The sequence below is a fragment of the Dryas octopetala genome, chromosome 6, assembly GCF_963921425.1.
Source record: "Dryas octopetala chromosome 6, drDryOcto1.1, whole genome shotgun sequence".
NCBI lineage: Eukaryota > Viridiplantae > Streptophyta > Magnoliopsida > Rosales > Rosaceae > Dryas > Dryas octopetala.
Genome location: NC_141371.1, coordinates 11,252,882 through 11,276,800, shown reverse-complemented (window position 1 = coordinate 11,276,800; position 23,919 = coordinate 11,252,882). Strand labels below are relative to the sequence as shown.

The 23,919-nt window shown below is 33.8% G+C and overlaps 1 protein-coding gene and 3 pseudogenes across 1 annotated transcript; all 4 read right to left on the bottom strand.

Moving 5' to 3' along the window:
• Positions 1-1,835: 1,835 nt before the first annotated feature.
• LOC147282367 (F-box/FBD/LRR-repeat protein At5g56420-like) lies at positions 1,836-4,454 on the bottom strand (annotated as a pseudogene).
• Positions 4,455-7,555: 3,101 nt separating this feature from the next.
• On the bottom strand, positions 7,556-9,413 carry LOC147282366 (uncharacterized; annotated as a pseudogene).
• A 258-nt stretch (positions 9,414-9,671) lies between these two features.
• LOC147282365 (uncharacterized) lies at positions 9,672-13,198 on the bottom strand (annotated as a pseudogene).
• A 728-nt stretch (positions 13,199-13,926) lies between these two features.
• Positions 13,927-22,298, bottom strand: LOC147282364 (putative F-box/LRR-repeat protein At4g15060). The gene is given in 8 exon segments (XM_086248203.1): positions 13,927-13,970; positions 14,084-14,153; positions 14,692-15,000; positions 15,764-15,791; positions 15,793-15,905; positions 15,993-16,523; positions 16,525-16,694; positions 22,076-22,298. Coding segments are annotated over 8 exon segments (1,488 nt in total).
• Between the last annotated feature and the right edge of the window lie 1,621 nt (positions 22,299-23,919).

The window sequence follows — 23,919 nt, the reverse complement described above, 5'->3', positions numbered from 1 at the left end:
AACAAAAGTGTTTGGTGGTGCAGCACTAAACATTCTAACAGGCGTTCAGTGAACTAGTGCCGAACAAAAACGATTATGATCCAAACCAGCATTGAGCTCTTCCAATTTTGTTCAAATTTGACATTAAACAGCTATGATTCAAACTATTTTATCCCAAATACTAACTATATAACAAATAACTTACAATCAAAGCCTTAATATTCGATTCATGAACAAACAAAAAAATTCATAAAACAAAAACCTAGAAAAAAAATACCTCAATTTGCGGATATTGATGTAGGGAGGTGGGTTCTTCCTTCTTGACAGTTGTGTTTAGTTTATTTGTACTTGCAAGTGTACTTATCTATAGTATAGATGACACTAAATGAAATCAAACCACAAGGATTATTTTAAAAATAATTCTACTATATAGGGTTTAACTTTAATTAATTTACAACTAACCTAGCTAAGAAGTTTGGATGATTGATAACTAAAATAAATTGCCATAAATTAAACTAAATGGAACTAGAGTGCAAAAGATTGGTAAAGTAAATAGATTTAAAGAGTTACAGAGAGAATGCTAAAATTCTAACAATTAAAAGGTTTGGAATTTTTTTTTTTTTGGCCAAAAAAGGTTTGGAATTTAAACAATGATATATGGTATCAAGATCTTGAATTCCACACCACCATATAACAATCCTCACAATAGAGAGTACCAAAAATCAATCTGACACTCGATCTCTCCAAGGATGTTTCTCTTTTAAGCACTGAAGGTGTGACTTTTTTTTGGTAAGATCTTGTTTTGTTTAGAAAATCACAAACTCTAAGCATCTCAAGTGAACTAAATCTAAGGAACTACAAGGAATCAAAGAACTTTGTATTTAAACATTTAAATACCAAGCATATGTAGAAAATTGACCTAACTACCATTAATGATACATGGCATCAAGGGTGAAATGATAAAGTTTTCTCATTTAATAGACAAGATCTATGTAAAATGTGGGATTACTAAGGAAAATTTGTTAGAATAAATATCTAGGGTGTAACCATGGGAGTGTTTCATCCTCAACCTTGATGAGGAGGCTTACAAACCCAACATGGTGGATTTCTTGCAAAAAATAAAAGATTTAAAGTAAATAAAATAAAATAAAAGAGAATAAGAGAAGAGAAAGAAGAAATATTAAACTAAGAACTCATAATATTAAATAAAAAGGTGCTCACAACATAAAATAAAACAAAAGACTAAAATAACTCACTCTCTCACATAAGTACAGCACAGCCCAAAAAGGCTAGAAATTCTATTACTATTCTAAAGTAGGTAACTACAAGAAAGGAACAAGGGAGAACAAAATATATGATAAAATGACAGTTTGGATTGTTTAAATTCTATATAAAGTAGGCTCCATTGAAAATTTGTGTCAAAAATATGATGTTTTGGATCCACCTTCTATATACATTATATATTATTGGGGATGGGATCATAAGACAAATATTTTATCAATCATTTTGAGCTTTTAAATCTTAGAAGATCCAAGAGTCTAAAACAAAACTTAAGATATAGCTCGATCATTGGCCTACTTTATGGTTTGTAGATTTTCCGGGCAAATAGTTGGTGGCATTATTGGTGATCTAGGTAGACAAACAAAAAATTGTTGAACTACAACTCAAAATCCTTTAGATGTCCAAAGAAAAACAAAGAATCTTCATTTAGATGTCCTTTTATTCCTATATACCTTGTGCTCGAGGGGCAATATTGAATGAACAAAAATGAAATCAAGGTTGCAATTAGGAACAAAGCATGACCCATGACTTCTAATGACCTAACCCTCCACTTGACACCAAGCCCACATCAAAGTTCAACCTTTTTTTTCTTCTCCAGAATTGGTAATGAAGTGCCCTATATCATAACCATCTGTGAATCTCATAAACAAAATAACCCAAAGTGCACATACAAATGTAAATTTTTACTTTGTAATCTACTAAGTAAGGGTACATACCTGCAATACAAGTTTGTGCAAGTAAGGAGAAGCGCGCCTTAATGAAACAAGTTAAATGAAGAAGAATCAAGTTATCATGTCCACCAAATCTTAATTCCAAATGCTTCAGATTTGCTAGTATAAGAAATACATGATTCTCCTTGTAGAACTGACAAGTACCAAACAAGGAGTCAGGCATTAACATAATCCAACAGAAAGAAAACAAAAACAATACATGACAAACCAAATACTAAGCAGTTTTTGATGGAGTTTAAGAATTTGTAGCTGAGAAAGACATGATGAAAGTTGAATGAAGCCAACCTCTAAGAAATCATGGTTACGGGGGTACGACCAATGGATACCTCAACAAGAAACGCCACATTCCTAAGAAACAAGTTTATATCATCTCCATCATAAATAAATGAAACAAGATTTGCATCACAAATCTCAATACTTTTGATGTTGTCACAACGTTCTATCACTAAGTGCTTCAATGGAATCAATGGACCAACAACTGTTAGATAATCCAAATTCGAGGAAAAGAACACTGATAATCATCAAGAACGTCCTAGAGAGTTAGACATACAATAATTAAGGGAAAATATTTGGGTCACTTCCAGGGGTATTTCAAGGTCACCCCATCCCCCTAAAATTTGATTTTTAAAGATCGTTTCTGTAAAAAATCAAATCAATCGGAAATCGTTTGGTTATATAACTGTTGTCAATTAAGTAGAAAAAAATTAATGGTTTTTAATTAAAGAATGATTTTTTGACCAAATTAACCGTTGATTTTTTATATTTAATCAACAATAATTATATAACCAAATGATTTATGATTGAGTTGATTTTTTGCAGAGATGATCTGTAATAAGTGATCTAAAAAGTGAACGGTTCCGATCATACGCCGGTATTACCAAAATTACGATTTTAGAGGGAGGGGTGACATTGGGGTACCCCCCACGGGGTGACCCAAGTAGTGTCCATAATTAAGTACCCTATAACTTCTCCATCCACATGCACCAACACCTTTGAAATGAAGAGCTTTGAGGGACTTGAAGCCAGTGTATACACAAGGGTGTGGACATGGAATATCAGGACACAAGTGTTTCAAGCCAGATCCTTTACTAATACCAAAAAGGTGGTGCGGAAAAGTACGTATAGCTTCGACCATTAGAGTATTAGGTCCAGTGTAAACCCGGAACAGGTCCAACTCAAGCTTGAACACCCTTTTTCATTGCAAATTGAATCGAATTACCAATGGAACTTGAAAACCTATGATCTAGATAAAAACAAACCTTGAATTGTTGGATGTTTGGGCCTCATTAATGGTGTTCCACCACATTATTCACCCCATCGACGTACCTTCTGATTTCCAACTCTGGTTCTTCTTGTTTGAGTCTTCCAAAAAGGCATAAAGTTTTCTCATCAATATCAAAGTTAAGAGTCATAATAGACTCCCACACATGCCTCCATCGCTTAGAAAGGATACTAGTAGCTGCTGCTTCATTTAGGGGCAAGAGAGACACTATACTAATATTCATCAGACAACGCACAGATTCCGTCCACCAAGTTGTTATTGGCACACTTATTTTTCTTTCTCTTACCCAAGTTGTAATCACCCTACGAATTTAATTGATCCAAAAACATAAAATAAAACAATGTTAAAAAAGGACTGAGGACTGAGGACTGAAGAGTGTTACCCAGGTAAGGTAATCTTCTCTCTTTCACGATTCTCATATTTAGCAAATTACAAATAAGTTAATAAAACATTTGAAAATTACACATTAGTCAACATGTAATTTGAGTTTCTAAAATGATCAATTGGATATTATCACAAATTACATTTTAGTCAATGGTTCAGCCAGTACCTAATTTATTTTAAATATTGATTTCGTTCATTTATTTTTTTGCCCTTCTTTTTTTTACATAAGCAATCGCTGCAACCAGTGATCGCCGTTGCTTCCTTTCCCGATTTGTAAGGGTAAATCCCCATTTTTTGATCTCATCTTCTCCTAAGGTATAAAATGGGCTTGGTGGAGGGGTCTAAAATCTCTGAGCTAAACTATAATATAAACGCCGACAAACCGAATATTTGTAATATTGAAATTTTTTATTGACTGGTATTTTTTACCAATGGCAGTGCACGTAATTTCTTATAATTATGTCCTCTTTTGTACAATCTGTAATGTGGTTTATTATATTTTAGTTAGTGTTAACTATAATAGTATTTTGAAATAGTTTATTGAAGTATTTGTAATATTGAAACTTTTTATTAACTTATTTGTAAATGACCCTTCTTATATATTATTGAATTTGTTCATAATATTGAGGAGTGTGGAACAAATTAAAATAAGTTAAAAATGCAAATGACGCACAGGATAATTAGAAAACCAAACCAAAGGAATGAAAAACAAAGATTCAATTGTTATAGTTTCATTTAAATTGAGAAGTTAGTGGACTTACCCTTTTCTTCATTAAAAATGTCAGTGGGTTTTCCATCATACTAATCTAGAGCTTGAGGTTCTCAAGCTAGCTGTTTGGACTTAGAGAAAATTTCTTGCTTTGCTTTGCTTCTGAGCAGCCGAGAGAGAACAAGGAGATAAAAAGGCAAGCGTGGATTAAACTGGAATGAATGGAGCAATGGGCAGGGGTGGGCAGAATAAATGTTAGTCCGGAATGGATCCGGATACTTTCCTAAGCTAGCTAATCTTCTAAGTCATAACTTAACTAAGTCTTTTATTTTAAGGTGCCACGTGTCTATTATAAAAGTAGTTAACGTTATTTTAGTTTTCAGACTATTACACTTGTATCAGTTTGATCGACAGATTTTTAATTTGAAAAATTAAGGACCTTAACCTTTTCAATTTTACCGATTGAGGTTATTTTGTCAATTTACACATTTTTTATCCAAATTTAGAGGGAAATGAAGGAAGGAAAAATGGTGCATGAGAGAAAAAAAGGTAATATATAAATGGAAGAGACCATTTTGCCCTAAAAAAAGACCCTACACGATTGGCACATAGTGCTATGCAAACGTAAATTTGGATAAAAAATGTGTAAATTGACGGAATACCCTCGATTGACAAAATTGAAAAAATCAGAGTCTATAATTTTCCAAATTAGAAGTATGTGAACCAAATTAATACGAATGTAATAGTCTGGAGACCAAAATGACATTAATCTCGTTATAAAATTTAATAGTCTACAATAATTTTAGATTTGTTTTTCATTTAAATTGTAGTATGTGAACATTTAACTTTAGAAAAAATAAAATAAAGGAGAACATTGACCTTTTTTTCCTGATGAATTCGTCTCCTACACATAACCCTTGGCTGCCATGGTTTTTTTATATATGTATATATAAAGTCCATTGCTTATTACTCATCGGAACAAATTTTGAGAGGCAATAAGCCTGGAATATAGATCTTCCTGCATAATCATTCTATTTCTTGGATTTGATTTCCAAAAAGTGATTAGAACTCGAATTTCTTGGGTATTGAATTTCAGTCAACAATTGCATCAAATTTAACCATTAAATACATTGTTCTTCACCTGTCTCTCAATATGTACCATTTTACTGAATTCTCCTATCACTCAGAATTGTCACGCTTCTTATAATTAGGGCTCATTTGAGATTATAGTTGGACAACAAAAAACTATTGTAGATGACAATTTTAAATCATTCACAACGGTTTAATCCACTTTTTCTTTAGAAAGTTTCATTATTGGTCCACGATATTTTTTTCGTTTCATATTGGTCCACTAACTTTGTGACATTTTCCATTGTGATCCAAAACGTCAAATTAGCACAAAAAACTATATATTTTAGTAATGTCCTGCGCATATGAGGCACTGTTGTGGTCCACTAAATCCTCACTTAGTTCCATATTAGCCCACAACAACACCCCTACGCGGCACATGACTAAAATAGACAAATGTTTGTGCTCATTTAATGGTTTGGACCACAATGGAACACATCACAAAATTAGGGGATCAATATGGAACGAAAAAAAGAACGTAAACCAAAATGAAACTAAATGAAAAATAAATGGACCAAAGTGCAATTTCCACTAAAGCAAAAGTTGTAGGGCTTCACAATTCTAAGTCACTCACTATAGTTTTAAAAAACAGTTATCCACATACTTTTCAAAATTGTTGTGAATGAAAGTTGTGAGCCCCATTAATAAAAATTTTGAATTGCCCCAATATACCCTCAATTTTTATTCAAAATGACAAAAGATTATTCCTCTTTTGAAACACTTTCAACGTCATATCAATTTTGGTAATTATACACGGTTACAACAATTTTACAATAAAATTTACCAAACACATTAATATTGTTATTTGCACTTACGACACTTTTGAAAACATAATTTATCAAACATTCAATTGTTTTACTTTACACTTGTTTTACAATTTTACTACACAACTATTTTTCCTATGTATTTTTTCTCACAGCAGTATCAAACTAAACTTTAATCAGATCACCACTATACCATGTAATAAACTTTATGGCATTAATAATTTTTTGTTTCAATAATTACAAACATTCACCGGTTTAGTTGTAGGTAGAAGCAAAAGAAATGGAGAAATAATGTCTTGAACATTGAGCTAGAATTATAACATTGTGCTTCTTTTCATAGATTAAGGTCTTAGATACTAAATAGGATCCCAAGCACCATATAATCTTAAAAACTTACCAACATGAGCTAATAGGGTTTAGTTGTAGGTGAAAGCAAAAAAAAGGGAGAAATAAAGTCATGACCATTGGGGTAGAATTATAACATTGTGCTTCTTTTCAAAGATTTAAGGTCTTAGATACTAAATATTTGGCCAAAAAACAAAAGGTCTTACATACTAAATAGGATCCCAAGCACCATATAATCTTAAAAGCTTACCAACATGAGCAAATTAGCAATACAGAGGCCTCTCCACAATCTCAATACAATAATCCCCACTAAACCACATAATGATAGAGAAAGCACACTACTACAAAATCACTTATTCCTGGCGGAACTAAATCGCCAGGAATAACAATTTGCTAGCGGACAAATAGCCAAATCCGCCAGGATTATACAACAGTGGTGGATAGGGTCTCCGCCAGGATTAAAACCGCAGGCAAAAACACTTTTCCTGGCGGACAAATGTCCAAATCCCCCAGGAATACCATTTAACGCTGACAAGGCATTCAACTTTTCCTGGCGGATATATCTGCCGGCATTGAGTAATTCGTGACGGATATATCCGCCGGCATTAATTAATTCGTGGCGGATATATCCGCCGACATTACTTAATTCGTAGCGGATATATCCGCCGGCATTAATTAATTCGTGGCGGATATATCCGTCAGCATTGATAATATATCCGCCGGCATTGATAATAAAATATATTAGAAAAATTCTTTCCTGGCGGATACAACCGTCAGGATTATTGAATATAAATAAAAAAAAATAAAAAAAATAAAATTTGAAATAATTAATATAAAACATTTCAAATAATAATTATATACTAATAAAGATAAAATCCTTCAACTAACAATACATGTCAAATAATATTGTTTCATCAATAGAGATAAGATAAAGTAGGCAAACAAAAATAATCTACTCAAGTTCAGCAGCAGAAGCTGAATGTGACCCTGATCCTCCCTGCGGACCAAACTGTCTCATAAATTCATCATCACCTAAATTGCCGGAAAGCAATCCAGAAAATCCAACACCCGTAGAATGATGTGACCCACCAGGAGATGGCTGAGAATGTACCTCTGGCCGATACATAGGCATCTATAAAGGTGACTGAGGCATAAATGGCACCTGGTACATAGGATGTATTGAGAACATTCCATAGGGAGAATGTGGAGGCTGACTCTGACTAGAAGGCTGTTGTGGATGCAAGCTTTGCGGGTGTGTCTGTGGCTGCATCATCACTTGATGTTGATGCTGCATAAACATCATCATCTGTTGCTGTTGCTGCTACTGTAGCTGAGTCTTTAACAGCTCAATTGCCTCATCTTGGGCATCCTGCTTAGCCTGCATAGCCTCCTGCTTCTTCTGCCATTCGAGGCACTGTGCCTCCAAAAGAGCTTCTCTAGTCTTCGATGATCTCCGAGAAGAACTACTAGATTGAGCCCTAGCATAAGGCACCATTTCAGGTGTCACCACATGTCCATAGAGCCGAACTCTATTTTTCCTCTCAGGACCCATCTCCTCAACATACACTTCTGTGCGAAGTTCAGAAGTGTCATCCGCTCCAGACTCAACCCGTGACTCAACAGAATTCTCCATAGACATCTAATAAACAAATATTTAGATAAATTTGTAAGTAAGATTTAAGAACATATAATACACATTAAAGAAAAAAAAAAAAAAAAACTAGTATAATATTTACCCCTCTCTCCTCCGATGGCACATCAATCCAACTACTGTCTTTGCGCGTGTGGGTGACACGAAAGAAAGTAACGGGATCAGGTTCAACTCCATGCTTCTTCTTCTACAAATTTAAACCATTAATTATTAACATGGATTTAGAATATATTTATGTGCCCTAATTAAATAAAATTGTAACTCAATAAGATGAAAAAAAAATTAACTATACTCACATAATCTTCACAAAGACGTTCAAATGTCCACGATCCTGATGTATTGCTCATCGTTTGTTGAGAACGATTACCTTTATTTTTCACAGCAAACTCCTAAAAGGTCAAACAGAATATAAATTAGTTATAATTGCACATACTAGTATTATTAAATATTTGATTAAAGGTTGTCACCTGAGTTTTTGGGTTATCTCAATATTCCACCATCTTCGCCCACTGCACAGGATCTACATTATTGGGGCATCTCAGCCGCCGCTGACCTGTCCTGCCAGTGTAGTACTTCCATTTCAAATATGATCTGTACTCTTTATAAGCATGTTTAGCAATGTGCAAAGTCATGGTCTTAATCACGAGCATTTTTACCAAATCTTCATCATGAAAAGTGATAGTGACCTATATCCATAAAAAAAACAATTATAAGTAAATATTTACAGGCATTTTACTTTTAATATCATTTTTAAAAAATAAATTGATATCCGTATTCTGTCCCACAAAGTGTTCTTTGTTTCTTCTTCAACCAATCTCCAATCATGCAGTATAGGAACATTATTGAGATCTTTTACTTCAAAAGATATAAACTTCGAAAACTCTATACTATTTTGAGAAATACATTTCCCGCTCGAACTAAATTCACAATACTATTTACCCCTATGATCTTTACCAGCCCACTTAATCTTTCCGGGACCACTTCTTCTCTTTTGAGGCATTGCTACATATTAATCCAAATTAATATACATGAATGACAAAAATATTGTAAATAATAGAATAAATAAAAACTTTATATAAACAAACTATATCTTACCATTTGAACTAGTCTCAACTTGCTCATCGTGGTGCTCGTCCATATGTTCTTCATTATCACTCATCTAAATAAATTATAATTAACCATATATATATATATATATACACCACCAAATACATACTACATAAATATTAATTAATTAAATTAAATTAAATTGCTATAAAACCAATATATAAACACACAAATATATTTTAACGTGGAAAACCCTCGAAAGGTAAAAACCACGGGACCTAGTCCAGCACAAAAAAAATTCAATAATAAAAAAATATTACATAAGAGTTCTTAATTACAAAACAACACCCAAAAAAAAAAAACAATTAATTTAAGCATCCATATCATCATCAAGCTCATTGTCAGCAATTGAATTAACCAATTCAGTGGGCAAAGGTAATGCTTCATCAAAAGGTGTCTCTTCCACGCCAACCCTTGTTTGCATATCTTCATTGTCAAGTACCTGATCATCCAGATTTGGTATAGTATAATCATCAATTGTATCTTTATCCTCTAATACATCAAAAAAATCCCTCGGATGCGTTCGGACCACTACATGCCAATCTGTTTCAATCAAATCTGCAACATAAAATACTTGCATTGCTTGTGAAGCTAGTATGAAAGGGTCATCCCTAAATCCCAATCGATTGAAGTTCACAAAGATAAAACCATACTGATCTCTCTTCATACCCCTAGGACTTCCACTATCAACCCAATCACACTTAAACAACATCACACAACAACCCATATCTTCTGCCTCGGTAGGACCACAATATCTGTGACAACACCATAGCAATTAACTTGCCCAACACCACCCGGAATATTTGCAGGAACAAATACACCACAATTTTGATTCTTTTGATTATCATCCACCGATTTTATTCAAAATCTAAAACCATTAATAACGTGGCTTTTGTATTTCGTCACAAGTGTACGAAGAGGATTAGCAAGCCAATGCAAGTCATCGGATATTAACGGATCATTAGCATAAAACCTTGCATTAATCTGTGAAAAAGATGATGTAGAAACATTAGGTAAAAACTAATATTAGTGACATGATGTAGAAACTTAGTAATTGAATTCTTACATGTTTCTTGAACCATTCAGGAAATTTCTTCTTGCTTATCTCCATAATTTGTCGCCTAGTGAACCTTTCCCTTCGATATTTATCTCTCAAAAAGTCCTCATGTTGCCTTCTAAAAGGGATCACTTCATCACAATTATCAAGAATGTATCTGTGGCATTGATTCCTATCATTTAGATCAAGCTCCACATTTTCACCTGAACCTAAATATTGACCTGTGGAGTAAAAAATTGATAACCCCCCACATATTCCACGTCCAATACCATCTGCATTTCGACCTTTACGATTACGACGAGTATCAACATCTCCAAGGTACATGTAACAGAAAGATAAACCCTCATCAACGAAATACCCTTCAACAATAGAACCTTCAGGACGACTCTTATTTCGCACATACCGCTTCAATGTTTGCAAATACCTTAAATATTCAACATGAAAAAAAAAATATATTAGAGAATCAAAACTAAAATTTATGCAAATTAAGCATAAAGAAATGACCATTACCGTTCAATGGGATACATCCATCTATATTGAACTGGTCCTACAATAACAGCTTCATTTGCCAAGTGAATTGGGAGATGCACCATGACATCAAAAAATGAAGGACGGAAACTCTTCTCCATCTGACATAAGGTCAATGCAATTCTAGAGCTTAGTTGATTGAATGCTGCCTCAGTTTCCTTCTTGCTACACAACTGTCTAAAGATAGTACTCAACTCTAGTAAAACCATAGTGACAGATTTGGGTAACACACCACGTATCGCAAGCGGGAGTAATTGTTGCATTAAAACATGACAATCGTGGCTTTTCAACCCATTTATTTTCCTCTCATTCACATTCACACATCGAGACAAATTTGCTTAATATCCATCAGGAACCCGAATAGTAGACAACACTTTGCAAAATGAGGTTTTTTCTTCTTTGCTCAATGTGAATATTGCCGGGGGCAAAAATGTTTTATCTCCTTCTCTACGAGGGTGTTGACTATGTCTTATATTCAAGACTTCAAGATCTGCACGTGCAGCCAATCCATCATTTGTCTTCTTCGCAATATCCAACAATGTTCCAACCACATTATCACATACATTCTTTTCAATATGCATGACATCGAGATTGTGTCTGATCAAAAGATGCCTCCAATAGGGTAGTTCAAAAAATATGTTTTTCTTTCTCCACTGACCGTTATTACTTCTAGAAATTGAAGGCCTTCGTCTTCTTTGTCCAACATGAGCATTTTGGTCATGTTTTCCAAAAGTAAACCTCAAACTAGATAGTTGTTCAAGACATTGTAACCCATTCAACTGTCTTGGTGCCTGACGATCTTCTCGATGACCATTAAATGCTGCTTGTTCCCTTCGAAACCTAGCCCAATTGGTAAAAATCTTCGATGCCTTAAATAACAAATCTTATGACTCACAGGCAAATGTTCAGATACATTATCATCCATGCAATGCGGACATGCTTTATATCCCTTCGTACTCCATCCAGACAACATTCCATAAGCTGGAAAATCACTAATGGTCCATAACACAGCAGCCTTCATCGTAAAAGTTTGGTTTGAAAATACATCATACGTGGTAGTGCCAACCTCCCACAACTCATTCAACTCATCAATTAATGGTCGCAAATACACATCGATGTCATTTCCAGGACTTGTCGGTCCTGGAATCAACAAGGACAATAATAAATTTGGTTGCTTCATACACATCCATGGAGGCAAATTGTAAACAGAAAGCACCACAGGCCATGTGCTATAGGCATTGCTCATATGGCCAAAAGGATTGAATCCATCACTTGCCAGCCCTAAACGCACATTTCGAATTTCTGACGCAAAGTTAGGGTACAAATTATCTAAATGCTTCCATGCTGGAGAATCTGACGGATGTCTCATAAACCCATCCTTGAGACATTCAGTTGCATGCCATCTCATATGTTCAGCAATATGTTTCGACATATAAAACCTCTTCAATCTCGATTTTAAAGGGAAGTACCACATAACCTTAGCTGAGACTTTCTTTCTAGATGTATCATCTTCTTTGTTATCTTTATATCTTGATTTGCCACAAACCGAACATGCCGTCAATTTTGAGGTGTCTTTCCAATATATCATGCAATCATTGGGACATGCATCAATCTTCTCATATGTGAGACCCAACCCATTTATAAGTTTCTTTGCCTTATAACACGAGTCAGGCAAACAATCTCCATCAGGCAACATTCTTTTTAACCAACTCTAGTAACGTAGTGAATAAACTGTCCGGCAAACTCCCTAAACACTTGATCTGGTACAATCTTACAACGGCCTCCAATTTCTTAAACTCTTTACAACCAGGATACAACTCTTAATTTGCCTCTTCAAGCAACTTGAAAAAACTTTCGGCCTCTGTTGGACGCCCATCCACGATAGTAGGTTGTGTCGATGACCCAACCTCTTCTTCCGTTACTGGTTGAACAAATATGTCATTAAGAAAATCATGCATACCATCTATCTCTCCTCCTACATCATCTTCTATCTCCCTTAAATTTGGCTCTCCAATATTAGACTCCCTATGATGCCGCCACCAAGCTTTTTTGTAATCTTTATCCATATCATGTCAAACAAGATGATCCACAATAGTTTGTCTTCTAAAAATAAATCTATTGCAACATTTTTTACACGGACATTTGAATTTATCTGGCCCAACACCATTCGCAGCTGCTTGATCAAAAAACAAATTAATTCCATCTACGTATGCCTCTAACTGTCGCGGAATCGTCAACCAAGTCCTATCCATGCTTTACCTCTTAGATGAAAACTCTAGACCCTGACGCCTACAATCTTTCAATCTCTATCATGTAGGCATACCTATTCATACCTATTAGATTAAATTCAAAAAATATTCAATAATAATTTATGATTATTTAAATATGTCAAACAAATAAATTAAATTCACAAAATATTCACAAATAAGTTATATGTTTGTTAATCTACTTAACCTTTTTTTTTTTATTTGAACTATAACAAATAAATTATATCTACAAATAAGTTGTTCTATATTTATTTATTTAATTAACCCAAATTTTTAAAAATTTTCAGTCGATTTTATTTTTAATTTGAAATAGAACAAATGAATAAATTAAGTTCACTAATATGTTATATTTTTATTTATCTATTTAACCAAAAATTTGCATTTTTTTATTTCTCCTATTATTTTTATTTTTAACATTGATACATGAACACTAACATAATACTAACATTTTTCATATATACTACCCTAATAATTGTATGTTAGCTAAATAATTAATATTATACTCCCTACCCTAATAATATATTAACACTAACATACAATGCAAAAAATGAACACAAATCTAACATATACATATATATATATATCAATTAAATCAAGTATATATAATTTTTAACATATCTAACATATATTAACATATTTCAACACATCAACATATAAAATAAAATAAAAAATATCCAAGCTACTCATAGAAAAACCTTGTTGCAAAATCCAAATCAACACTTAAATCTTGCTGCACCAAAATCACCACTTATCTGGCCTGCAAAAAAAAAAAAAACACAAAAACTCACATATATAACAATAATGAAAATGAATATACAAATACAAAAATTAAATATAATCTAGTATATACAAAAATCAAATTCGGCATACCCCCAAACAATTGAAGAATGAAGTAGATCTTGGCCTCTGAGACAAGAAATTTGAGAAGATTTGGATAAACCTAACAAATTATAAAACAAAATCAAAAACAAACTTAACAAAATTTGAAAATAAAATCAAAAATAAGAGAGAGAGAGAGAGTGAGAGAGAGAGAGAGAGAGAGAGAGAGATTACCGGAGCCGAAGCCGAGTGTGGACGTGGAGCCGGAGCCGAGCGCGGTGGTGGCAGATGAGGAGGAAGAAGAAAGATGGAGAAGATGGAGGAAATAGAAGGAATCGAGCGCGAGGAAGAAGAGAAGGGGAGGAAGAAAAAGAAGAAGGAGGAAGATGCAGCGCGAGGAAGAAGAGAAAAGGAAGGAGAAGAAGAAAGAGGGTGCGGATTAGGTTAAGCACTCAATCCCGACGGTTTGGACCGCCAGGATTGAGTGAGGCGCGAGACTGTTTCTTTCACTTAGTCCTGGCGGATAATAACTTCCGCCAAGAATTCTTAAGTATTTGTGGCGGATATATGACTCTAATCCGCCAGCATTGTCCGCCAAGATTAACCATTTTTGTAGTAGTGGCACTTTACAATTTCTAGATAAATTAAGGCGTACGCACTGCACTTCGCCAGATCAATTCTACATTTGAAGGCAGTATTTCTTTAAGCTTCTGCCTATTTTCCTGACTATTTTCTTCCCTCCAAATTCCTGTAAAGTAGCTTCCTGGAAGACCAGAAAACCACATATTCCAGGTAGGACTAACAACAAATTTCTCCAATTTAACAGCAGTCTCTGTCAAGTACTGGAACAATTCAAAAACACTTGAGCGACCATCATACCCTACAATTTCCACAACCTTGAGGTACTGATGGGAGCATTTGGCTGCTTTTATAAATGCTCTTTCTCTCACGTCTGATAAGTATTGCAACTGCACCAAGGAAACAACTTACTGTGTACATGTAACAATAACCAAAAGTTTCACGGAGTTTGTAGCTACCAAATAGAATTACCATTACGCTCTAAAGCCTTTAGAACAATTAATACAAGTGAACAAATCTCATAAAATATGAAAATGTATATATAATAAATGGGCAGAACAGTCTAACCATGGATTAAAAACATTGTCACTCATAAATAGTCTCAATGGACCATTATACCTGAGGCATATAAATCAATTCCCTAAAATCATTATTTTCAAATGACGTGTGCGTATAATTGACTACCATTTGGTTGAAAATTAAGTTGAATTCCAAATTTAATACTTATATTTAATACTCAGAATTGATAGTGAAGTGAATTCTACCTAAAATTGATGCTCTCAGCAAAACTAAAGGACGGATGAGGTACATAAGGTCGTTCATGGAACATATTCCAATGGATTAATTAAACTAGAATCAACAACTCTAATTGAACATGGATTGAACTATTGAATTAGGTCTAGAGTCATAAAATCCTTTTATCTTGTTATTCTTTGATCTCATTTCATAGCAATATTAAACATGGATTTGTTATTAAACAGAAGAAGTAAAATGAATAACACATAATAAGGACAAGACAATTAGAAAGATGCATCACATTGTATCATGACCTATATCAAAACCATCAGTACGTTGATCTCATCCACACAATCTCCCAAAGTGCACGTACAAATACAAAGTTCTGCAAGTAATCTACCAAGTAAGGATGCATACATGCAACACAAGTTTGTGTAAGTAGGAGAAGCCTTAAAGAAGAAGTTAATTGAAGAAGAATGAAGCTATCATCGTCACAAATTGCTAATTCCGAATGCTTCAGATTTGCTAGTATAGGAAATATAAGATTCTCATTGTAGAACTGAAAAGTACCAAATAAGGAGTAAGGCACTAACACAATCCAACAGAACGAAAGGAAAACCAACACATAACAGTTGAGAATGCTAACCAGTTTTTCATGCAGTTTGAGAAACTGTAGCTGAGAAAGACAGCATGAACGTTGGGTGAAGGCAAACTTTAAGACATCACTACTGTACCCGTTCCTACCGAAATCATGTAAATTTCCAATGGATACCTCAGCAAGAAGCGGCAAATTCTTAAGAAGCAAGTTCATCTTATCTCCATCATAGCAAAATGAAACAAGATTTGCATCACGAATCTCAATACTTATGACGTTGTAACATCTTTTTATCTTTAAATACTTAAGTGGAATCGATGGACCGACAACTCTTAGCTGACCCAAATTTGAGGAATGGAACACTGATAATCGTTCAAGAACTGGACAGTTGGACAAAAAGTACTCAAGAACTTCTCCACCCACGTCTACATGTTTGAATTTAAGAGTTTTGAGGGAGTTAAAGCCAATGTATACGCTAGGGTGTAGACTTGGAATAATGACACCAAAAAGGTCGTCGGGAAACGTATAGGTTTGATAACGTTTAGGTCTACTGAAAGCCCTATGCATCTCCAAGTTCAACTCAGGCAATTTGAACTCTCTTTTTCATTGCAAATTGAATCCATTTATTAATGGACCTTGTAAAACTCTTATCTAGATCAAAACCAACCCTGAATTGTTCGATGTTTGAGGATTTATGCTGTTCCACCACACTATTCACCCAATCGACGTACCTTCTGATTTCCAACTTTTGTTCTCTGGCCTTGTTCGAGTATCATCAACTTGCGTAGATTTTGCTGAGCATGAAAATCGAGAGTCGGAATAAACGCCCAAACATACCTCCATCGCTTAGAAAGGATACTAGTAGCTTGTGCTTGCTTTAGCCGCAAGAAAGATAGTATGCCAACAAGAATTTCATCAGGCAACGCACTGATTCGATCCACCAAGTTGTTGTCATCTCCCTATGAATTTAATTGACCCAAAAAAAAAAAAAAAACAAACGATTTAAACAAAGACACAGTTTGATACTAGTTGCTAGTTAGACATATATATATATATGGGAATGAAGAACAAAGATGCCATTTTTACATTGCCTTGGACAAAGTTAGAAGTTAGAGGACGTACCCTTTTCTTCTTCGTTAACTCTGGGAGTTCTTTTTCCCACGTACTCATCCAAATGAGCTTGCTAAATGACCAAAAAATAAAGAGCTCGCAAATAAGGCAAATGAGGGACATTGGTCTTTTTATCAAATCTTGATCTAGAGCATTAGGTTTTTCAAGCTAGCCGTTTGGACTCTCAGAAAATTTCTAGATCTGGTTCTTGCAAAGTACGCTCTCGTTATATGCTACAGAATAGACTCTGTTGTGTGTGTATGAGAGAGAGAGAGAGAGAGAGAGAGAGAGAGAGAGAGACTGGGGGGAAGTACAGTGGAGGCAGAGGGTGTGATGAGTAGTAATGTGACTTTACTATCCTTCTGTCTGACTTCCTCACCCTGACATCTTTTAACCTCTAAGTCACGTAAATTCAAAAGAGAATATCTCGAATTTTCAAGGGAGAGAAATATCAGAGAGATGGGGAATGAGAAAATCTTCAAACATTACTGCATGTATAGTTGTGCAATAAAACACCATATATGCATTGCACTAGAGCATTCCCATAGATTGTGCAATAGTTGTTTTAATAGTTCAATTGTGTGAACTCTTTTAGTATCTATTACACTAAACTACAATTTTAATTATAGTAATTTAATTCAAAAATATAAAATGAAAGATAAGAAAATATATTGTAATTCATATGTCAACAGAAGAGATCTGTAGATATATATTTTGTCACATATTAGGTTAGCTTATTGAAATAAATTTTACATTAAGAGTTCATATTTATTATCTTTAAAATAAACTATTGATCCCCAATTTAAAATGAACTCTATCATTGCAAGTTATTCTTTTACTTTTATTTCAATTTATTGCAATAAAATTCAAATGAACCTTATCACTGCAAATGCACGTCTCTCTCTCTCTATCTAGGAGAGAGATATGAGAGATGGGGGAATGAGAAAATCTTCAAACAGTATTGTATGTATCGTTGTGCAATAAAACACCATATATGCATTGCACCCATCTCTCTCTCCCTTTCTCTCTCTTTCTCTCGCTTTCATACTACAAAGGCTTGTTTGACTCTATGGCAATTCCTTAGAGCATGTGCAATGAAGTCTCAATGTCAATGTCAATTTCAATTTATTGACATTTTTGAAGAAAAAAAGTTTGCAATGGAGTTCTTGGCAAAAAAAAAAAGTTTGCAATAGAGTGTCAAGGTCAAAAATTAAATTGATATGAGAATAACTTGCATGCCCTTATGATAGGGGTAGGCTTGTGTAACGGCAGAGAGAGAAAAAGAGAAAAAGGAGAGGAGAAGGAAAGAAAGAGAGAGAGAGAGAGAGAGAGAGGGATACCACAGCTGGTATCCCGGGGACATGTAAGTCCTTCTCAATTGATGTGGGTATCAAAAGCCAAGAATTGTGATGCAGTGTGCGGCGGATGAAAGATATACGATTCTTCGAAACACATGCAACTTACCTTAGATCTATTGATTCTCTACATCGAGAATGGCAAAAAATAAAGACTTCTATTAGACTGATAATTTTTTAAACTACTATATCAGAAAAATAGGAAAAAGAGAAATCATCTTTTTTCAAATTTTATTAATTATCAACCACCCCTAAAAAAAGTATAAGAACCCATATTTATAGGGCTTACATTACTTAGGCACCAAACATACTTGGGTGACAAAAATCGTAATTAAAACGAAATCTAAAATATTAATTAAAATCCTATCTTACCAAATCTAAGAAAAATCCCTAAAACTAATACACTTCTTATTACAAATTATTAAAATAAAATAAATCTTCTAAAATTAAAATATAGATATGCCAAACACGTATACTGCATAAAATTGAGTCAAAAAATTGATATGCAAATTGAAAAAAAAAAAAAAAAAAAACTTACTCATAGCAGGGATAATGGCTGAATTGATATCCTAAGAGATAAGTTTTGTCTTAAAATTAGAGAAAATTTTATGTGATGAAATATAATAACATATGTGGCATCATGTTGTTGGGTTAAGATACAAATTCTTGTTACAGGGAAGTTTATCTCGCAAATTGAAATTAACTTCACAAATGCCAAGAAAAAGTTGGATCCACTTGAAAATAAGATGCATGTGAGGAGAGAGAGAGAGTGTACAATTGGCGACTTTTTATTGGTCAAAACTCATCTCATATTTTCACTCTTACCATTTGTTTTTGTCGAAATTTTATATTGTTTTGGATAAAATTATTTAAAATATTAAATATTTGGCTCATTTGAACAATTTTAGTGAGACATTTTCAATAGTATAATATTTTAAATAAATACATTTATTGATTTTAATTTGTAAAAGAATATACAAAGAGTGATTAAAAAATATATAGATATTAACTTATGTAATTGACTTGAATCATTGCAGTAAAACTGTTTTATGTCAATTCAATTATTGACATGGTCAATAAAACTTGAATTCTATAATCAATGACCACAATCATTGCACATGCTCTTACAAATTTGTCTTTATGAATCCTGATATATCCTTGAAATTATTCCTTATCCATATATATGGATCATAGAGTCACTGTAGCATGGCCTTGAACTTAAGCTTGAGTACAACTTTAATTTGCGAACGTATTTTTTGAATTCTATAAACAATGAATTTTTAAGTCTATTCTGTTAGTTTCATTTTTTTTTGTTAATTTTAGTCACGTGTTAAGTACTTAAGTGGCTAAAATTAATAGAAAAAATGAATGAAATTGATGAAATAGATTTAAGTAATACATAAGTAAAAGTTTGTAGATTATATAATTCAAAAAATAAGGAAACTTCAAGTACCATTGTGATAATTTACTCATACTATGTGCGGTTTCAATTAATTTCTACTATAGTGAGTGGATACCATATATACTCCTGCTAGTCTTCTGAAAATCTCTTAAATGTACAATGACATTTCATACACTAGAATTAATGCGCAAAACTTTGGTAAAAGGACCATTTGCGCTAGCTGTTGATGCAGGGCAATTTTTATCTACTCACTTTTTTGTATGTACAGTACAACACATAATTAATGTTATGATTATTAATCCACTAATTTTTTATAACCATGCATACATACATATTACATGCATGTCCGAGAGGCAGAAGAACCTATGTACAAGATTGCATTAATCCTAGCAGGTTAGCATATATATAATTAAGAGTGAGCCGCATAGAAGACTCAGCTATAATTAAGCTTATCAAACATGAGTAGTGGTACTATAAAGAGAGAGCTTATCAAACATGAGTAGTGGTACTATAAAGAGAGAGAGAGAGAGAGAGAGAGAGAGAGAGAGAGAGAGAGAGAGAGAGAGAGAGAGAGAGAGAGAGAGAGAGAGAGAATATATGGGCAACACAATGTCAATGTAGCTAGGATATATAGTCTGCCAGAGAGCATATATGGGCAACACAATGTCCAATGTAGCTAGGATATATAGTCTGCCAGATAGACAAGATCTTTTGATCGTTTTAGAGCTGTGGTTGAGAAAAAACATAAAACAACTTTGCAAGTAAGGAAAGCTGGCTGCAAAACACAGATTCCAGATTGGGGTTTTCTTTTTTTAGATTTTCCATGATCTTTTTCTGTTATTCACTTTCTTTTGTGTTGTATTGTGAATAGAAGCAAATTAGCTCTGCATATGCTATGCTAGGGTTTGAGATCATATGTGTGCGTGTGTTGTTGCTTCCTGTACTTCTCAGTGAAAAGAAAAGAGATGGGAGGGAGGAGAGCAATTATTCCAGTACTCCTAGCCTCCTAGGAGTAGAGAGAAAAAGAAAATTTTCAATCCCACACTCCATAAAAGAGAGTGTGTGACACCTCACGATCACACAAAGACAGGGGACAAATGCTTTGTCCCTGTAGTTTGACCGAAATATTAATCTCAACAATCATATATCTCTACTTCAAGTCTTCAATTATTTGCAATTTCAATTTAAGTATAAATCTCAATTTTCGTCAAATTTGTTGTCTATTCCAATCAATAAATTGGATAGAATAGATTGTTCTATCAAACTATTTGACAAAAATTAAAATTTATTTTAAATTACAAATGGCTAAAACAACATGAACATAATTATTGAGATTAAAATTATCGACATTTTGATCAGGACAAAATTGATAGATTTCCTTTATAAAAAAACAACATTGATAATTTGGCCTGAGAGAATGGGTGAAAATATAGGTAAGGGATTCACCAAAACAAAAAATTATAGGTAAGGGCGCGTGGGTGAGTGGGAGATCAGGATTTTTAAAAAATGGGGCAGGCTTTAATCCCTGGTAATCATCACGGCCCTTGGTGATGGGACGGTCAATCAATCAGTCTCTTTCTACTTAGCGTTTTTCTCTTTTCGATTGTTGTGTGGTCTACTTTTGGTGTACTGTTATTCAATAGCAGCTGCCTTGAAAGTTGAAACACACACGTATGATTGCTTAATGCTTAATTGAAGATTTTAATTAACTTTAGGGCTAATTACAAATTGGATGTTTTTTTTAGGAAAATTATCTATTTTTTTCAATTTATTTTTTTTGTTGGATTTTTTTTATTTTAATAAATTTATGATATAAATTATATTTTTTTAGATATAATTATAAAAATCATTTCTATAAAAATTTAACTAAATTAAAAATTATTTAATACTTCAATGAAATCAATAGACCAACGACTCTTAAATTATCCAAATTTGAGGAATAAGACACTAATAATCGTTCAAGAACTTGACACTTGGACAAAAAGTACTCGAGAATTTCTCCATCCACATCAACACTGTTGAAATCAAGAGCTTTGAGGGACTTGAAGAAGCCAATGTATACACTAGAGTGCTGAGTTGAAATATGAGGAGACCAGTGGTTATTAGTATATCCCCTCAACTCAAGCATTTGAACTCCCTTTTGCATTGCAAATTGAATCCATTTATCAGTGTAAGTTGAAGCCAACGTATGATCTACATAAACACGAACCCATTTGATATTTGGGCCTCTATGCTGTTCCACCACACTACTACCCCAATCGACGTACTTTCTTGTTCGAGTTCAGAGAGTCTGCATAAAGTTTTGTCATGATCAAAATCGAGAGTCTCAGTATACGCCCACACATACCTCCATCTCTTAGACAGAATAGTAGTAGCTTGTGCTTCCTTCAGCAGCAAGAAAGACAATATGCTAACAAGAATGTCATGAGGCAAGGCACTGATTCGGTCCACCATGTTGTGGTTGTTACTATTGTGGTTGAAATCACCCATGAATCTAATTGACCCCAAAATATGTGATGGGGGTTATGGTTGTGTTATGAAGAGTAACAGAGTTTTACAAGGATTTTGGGAAGAGTGTTTTTCTAGCTAGGTTATGGAACTCATGGAAGGTCGAAATATATATGGGGATTGATTTGAGAAGGAAACGAAATTTTGCCGCCAAAAAGGAAAGCCCAAGGAGACATAGAGCTGTTTTGGGCTTTGGAATGCAAAATATATTAAACAGGGAAAACGAAATATTTGCAGCGAAGCAAAAAAGGAAAGCCGAAAGACACATATCATGGTAATCCTGGGCTTTCTAATGGGCCAATTGAGAGTCCCATTTAACTTGGGCCCTCCCTCCCCACCCATGAGGAAGGGCCATAGAAAAGGGGATTTCTGAATAAACCACACCAATTTTCCCACTCTACTCAAAATTTTTCCCTCTAATATTCCATCTTTGCCGCCGTTATAAAAAAAAAAAAAATCACTTGAGCAACCATCTTTCACTACCATTTCCACAACCATTTCTAAATGCATCAGGTAATGATGGGAGCATTCGGGAGCTTCTATAAATCCTCTTTCGCTCTAGTTTTTTGAGTTTTTCAGGGAATGTATGTGAAAAGACGATAAATCTCAGGAGGTATAAGTGTAATTAACTCAGAAAACAACTTAGTGAGTACATGTAACAATGACCAAAAATTTCACTGAGTCTATAGCTACCATATAGAATTACCATTAAGCTCACAAACCTTTAGAGCAATTACAAATGGAAACATCTCTTAGAATATGAAACAGTAAAATAAATGGAAACAAGGTCGCTATTAGGAACAAAGCATGATTCACAACCTCCAATGACCTAACTCTCCACTCAGACCCCAACCCAGCAGCAAAGTTCAACCTTTTTGATTTGGTTCAAAGCCTTTTTTTCTTCTTCAGAATTGGTAATGAAGTTTATATAGGATGAAGATTGCATTCTACTGAAAATAGATGTTCTCAGGCTTCTCAGCAAAATTGAAGGACGGATGAAGTACATAAATTCGTTAATGGAACATATTCAAATAGATTAATTAAACTAGAATCAACGACTCTAGTTAAAAATTTATTATAGAAACACAGCCGCCGTGAAATAAAATGCATTCTCACAAAAAAATAAAAAAACTAAAACTAAAACTAAAAGGTTGAACAGATAATGCTAATTACACTGGAAAATTAACCTAAATAGCCTACCATATCCAAGCGACATTCTACTTACACAAGGATATTATATGTCTAAGCCATGAAACTTGAATTCAACAAAATATCATTGATTACCAAAGAAAAAATAAGTGTGTGCGCGAGTGTATCCGCATATATATTCAATAACACATTAACAATTAACAGGACTGCAAATGAAGGGCAATACCGTAATTTTAGGTGTAAAATTAAGGGCAATTCTATAATTTTAAGCAAATTAAGTACAATATCTTAAATAGGAACCGAAGATACGGTTCAAACCAAATTAAGGGCAATACCGTAATTTAACACCTATAGGATTTACAATGATTTGAACCGTATGTTAGGTTCCTATTTAAGAATTAATTATCCTTATAAAATATTAATCAAATTAAAACCTATTTAGTCATTTATGACA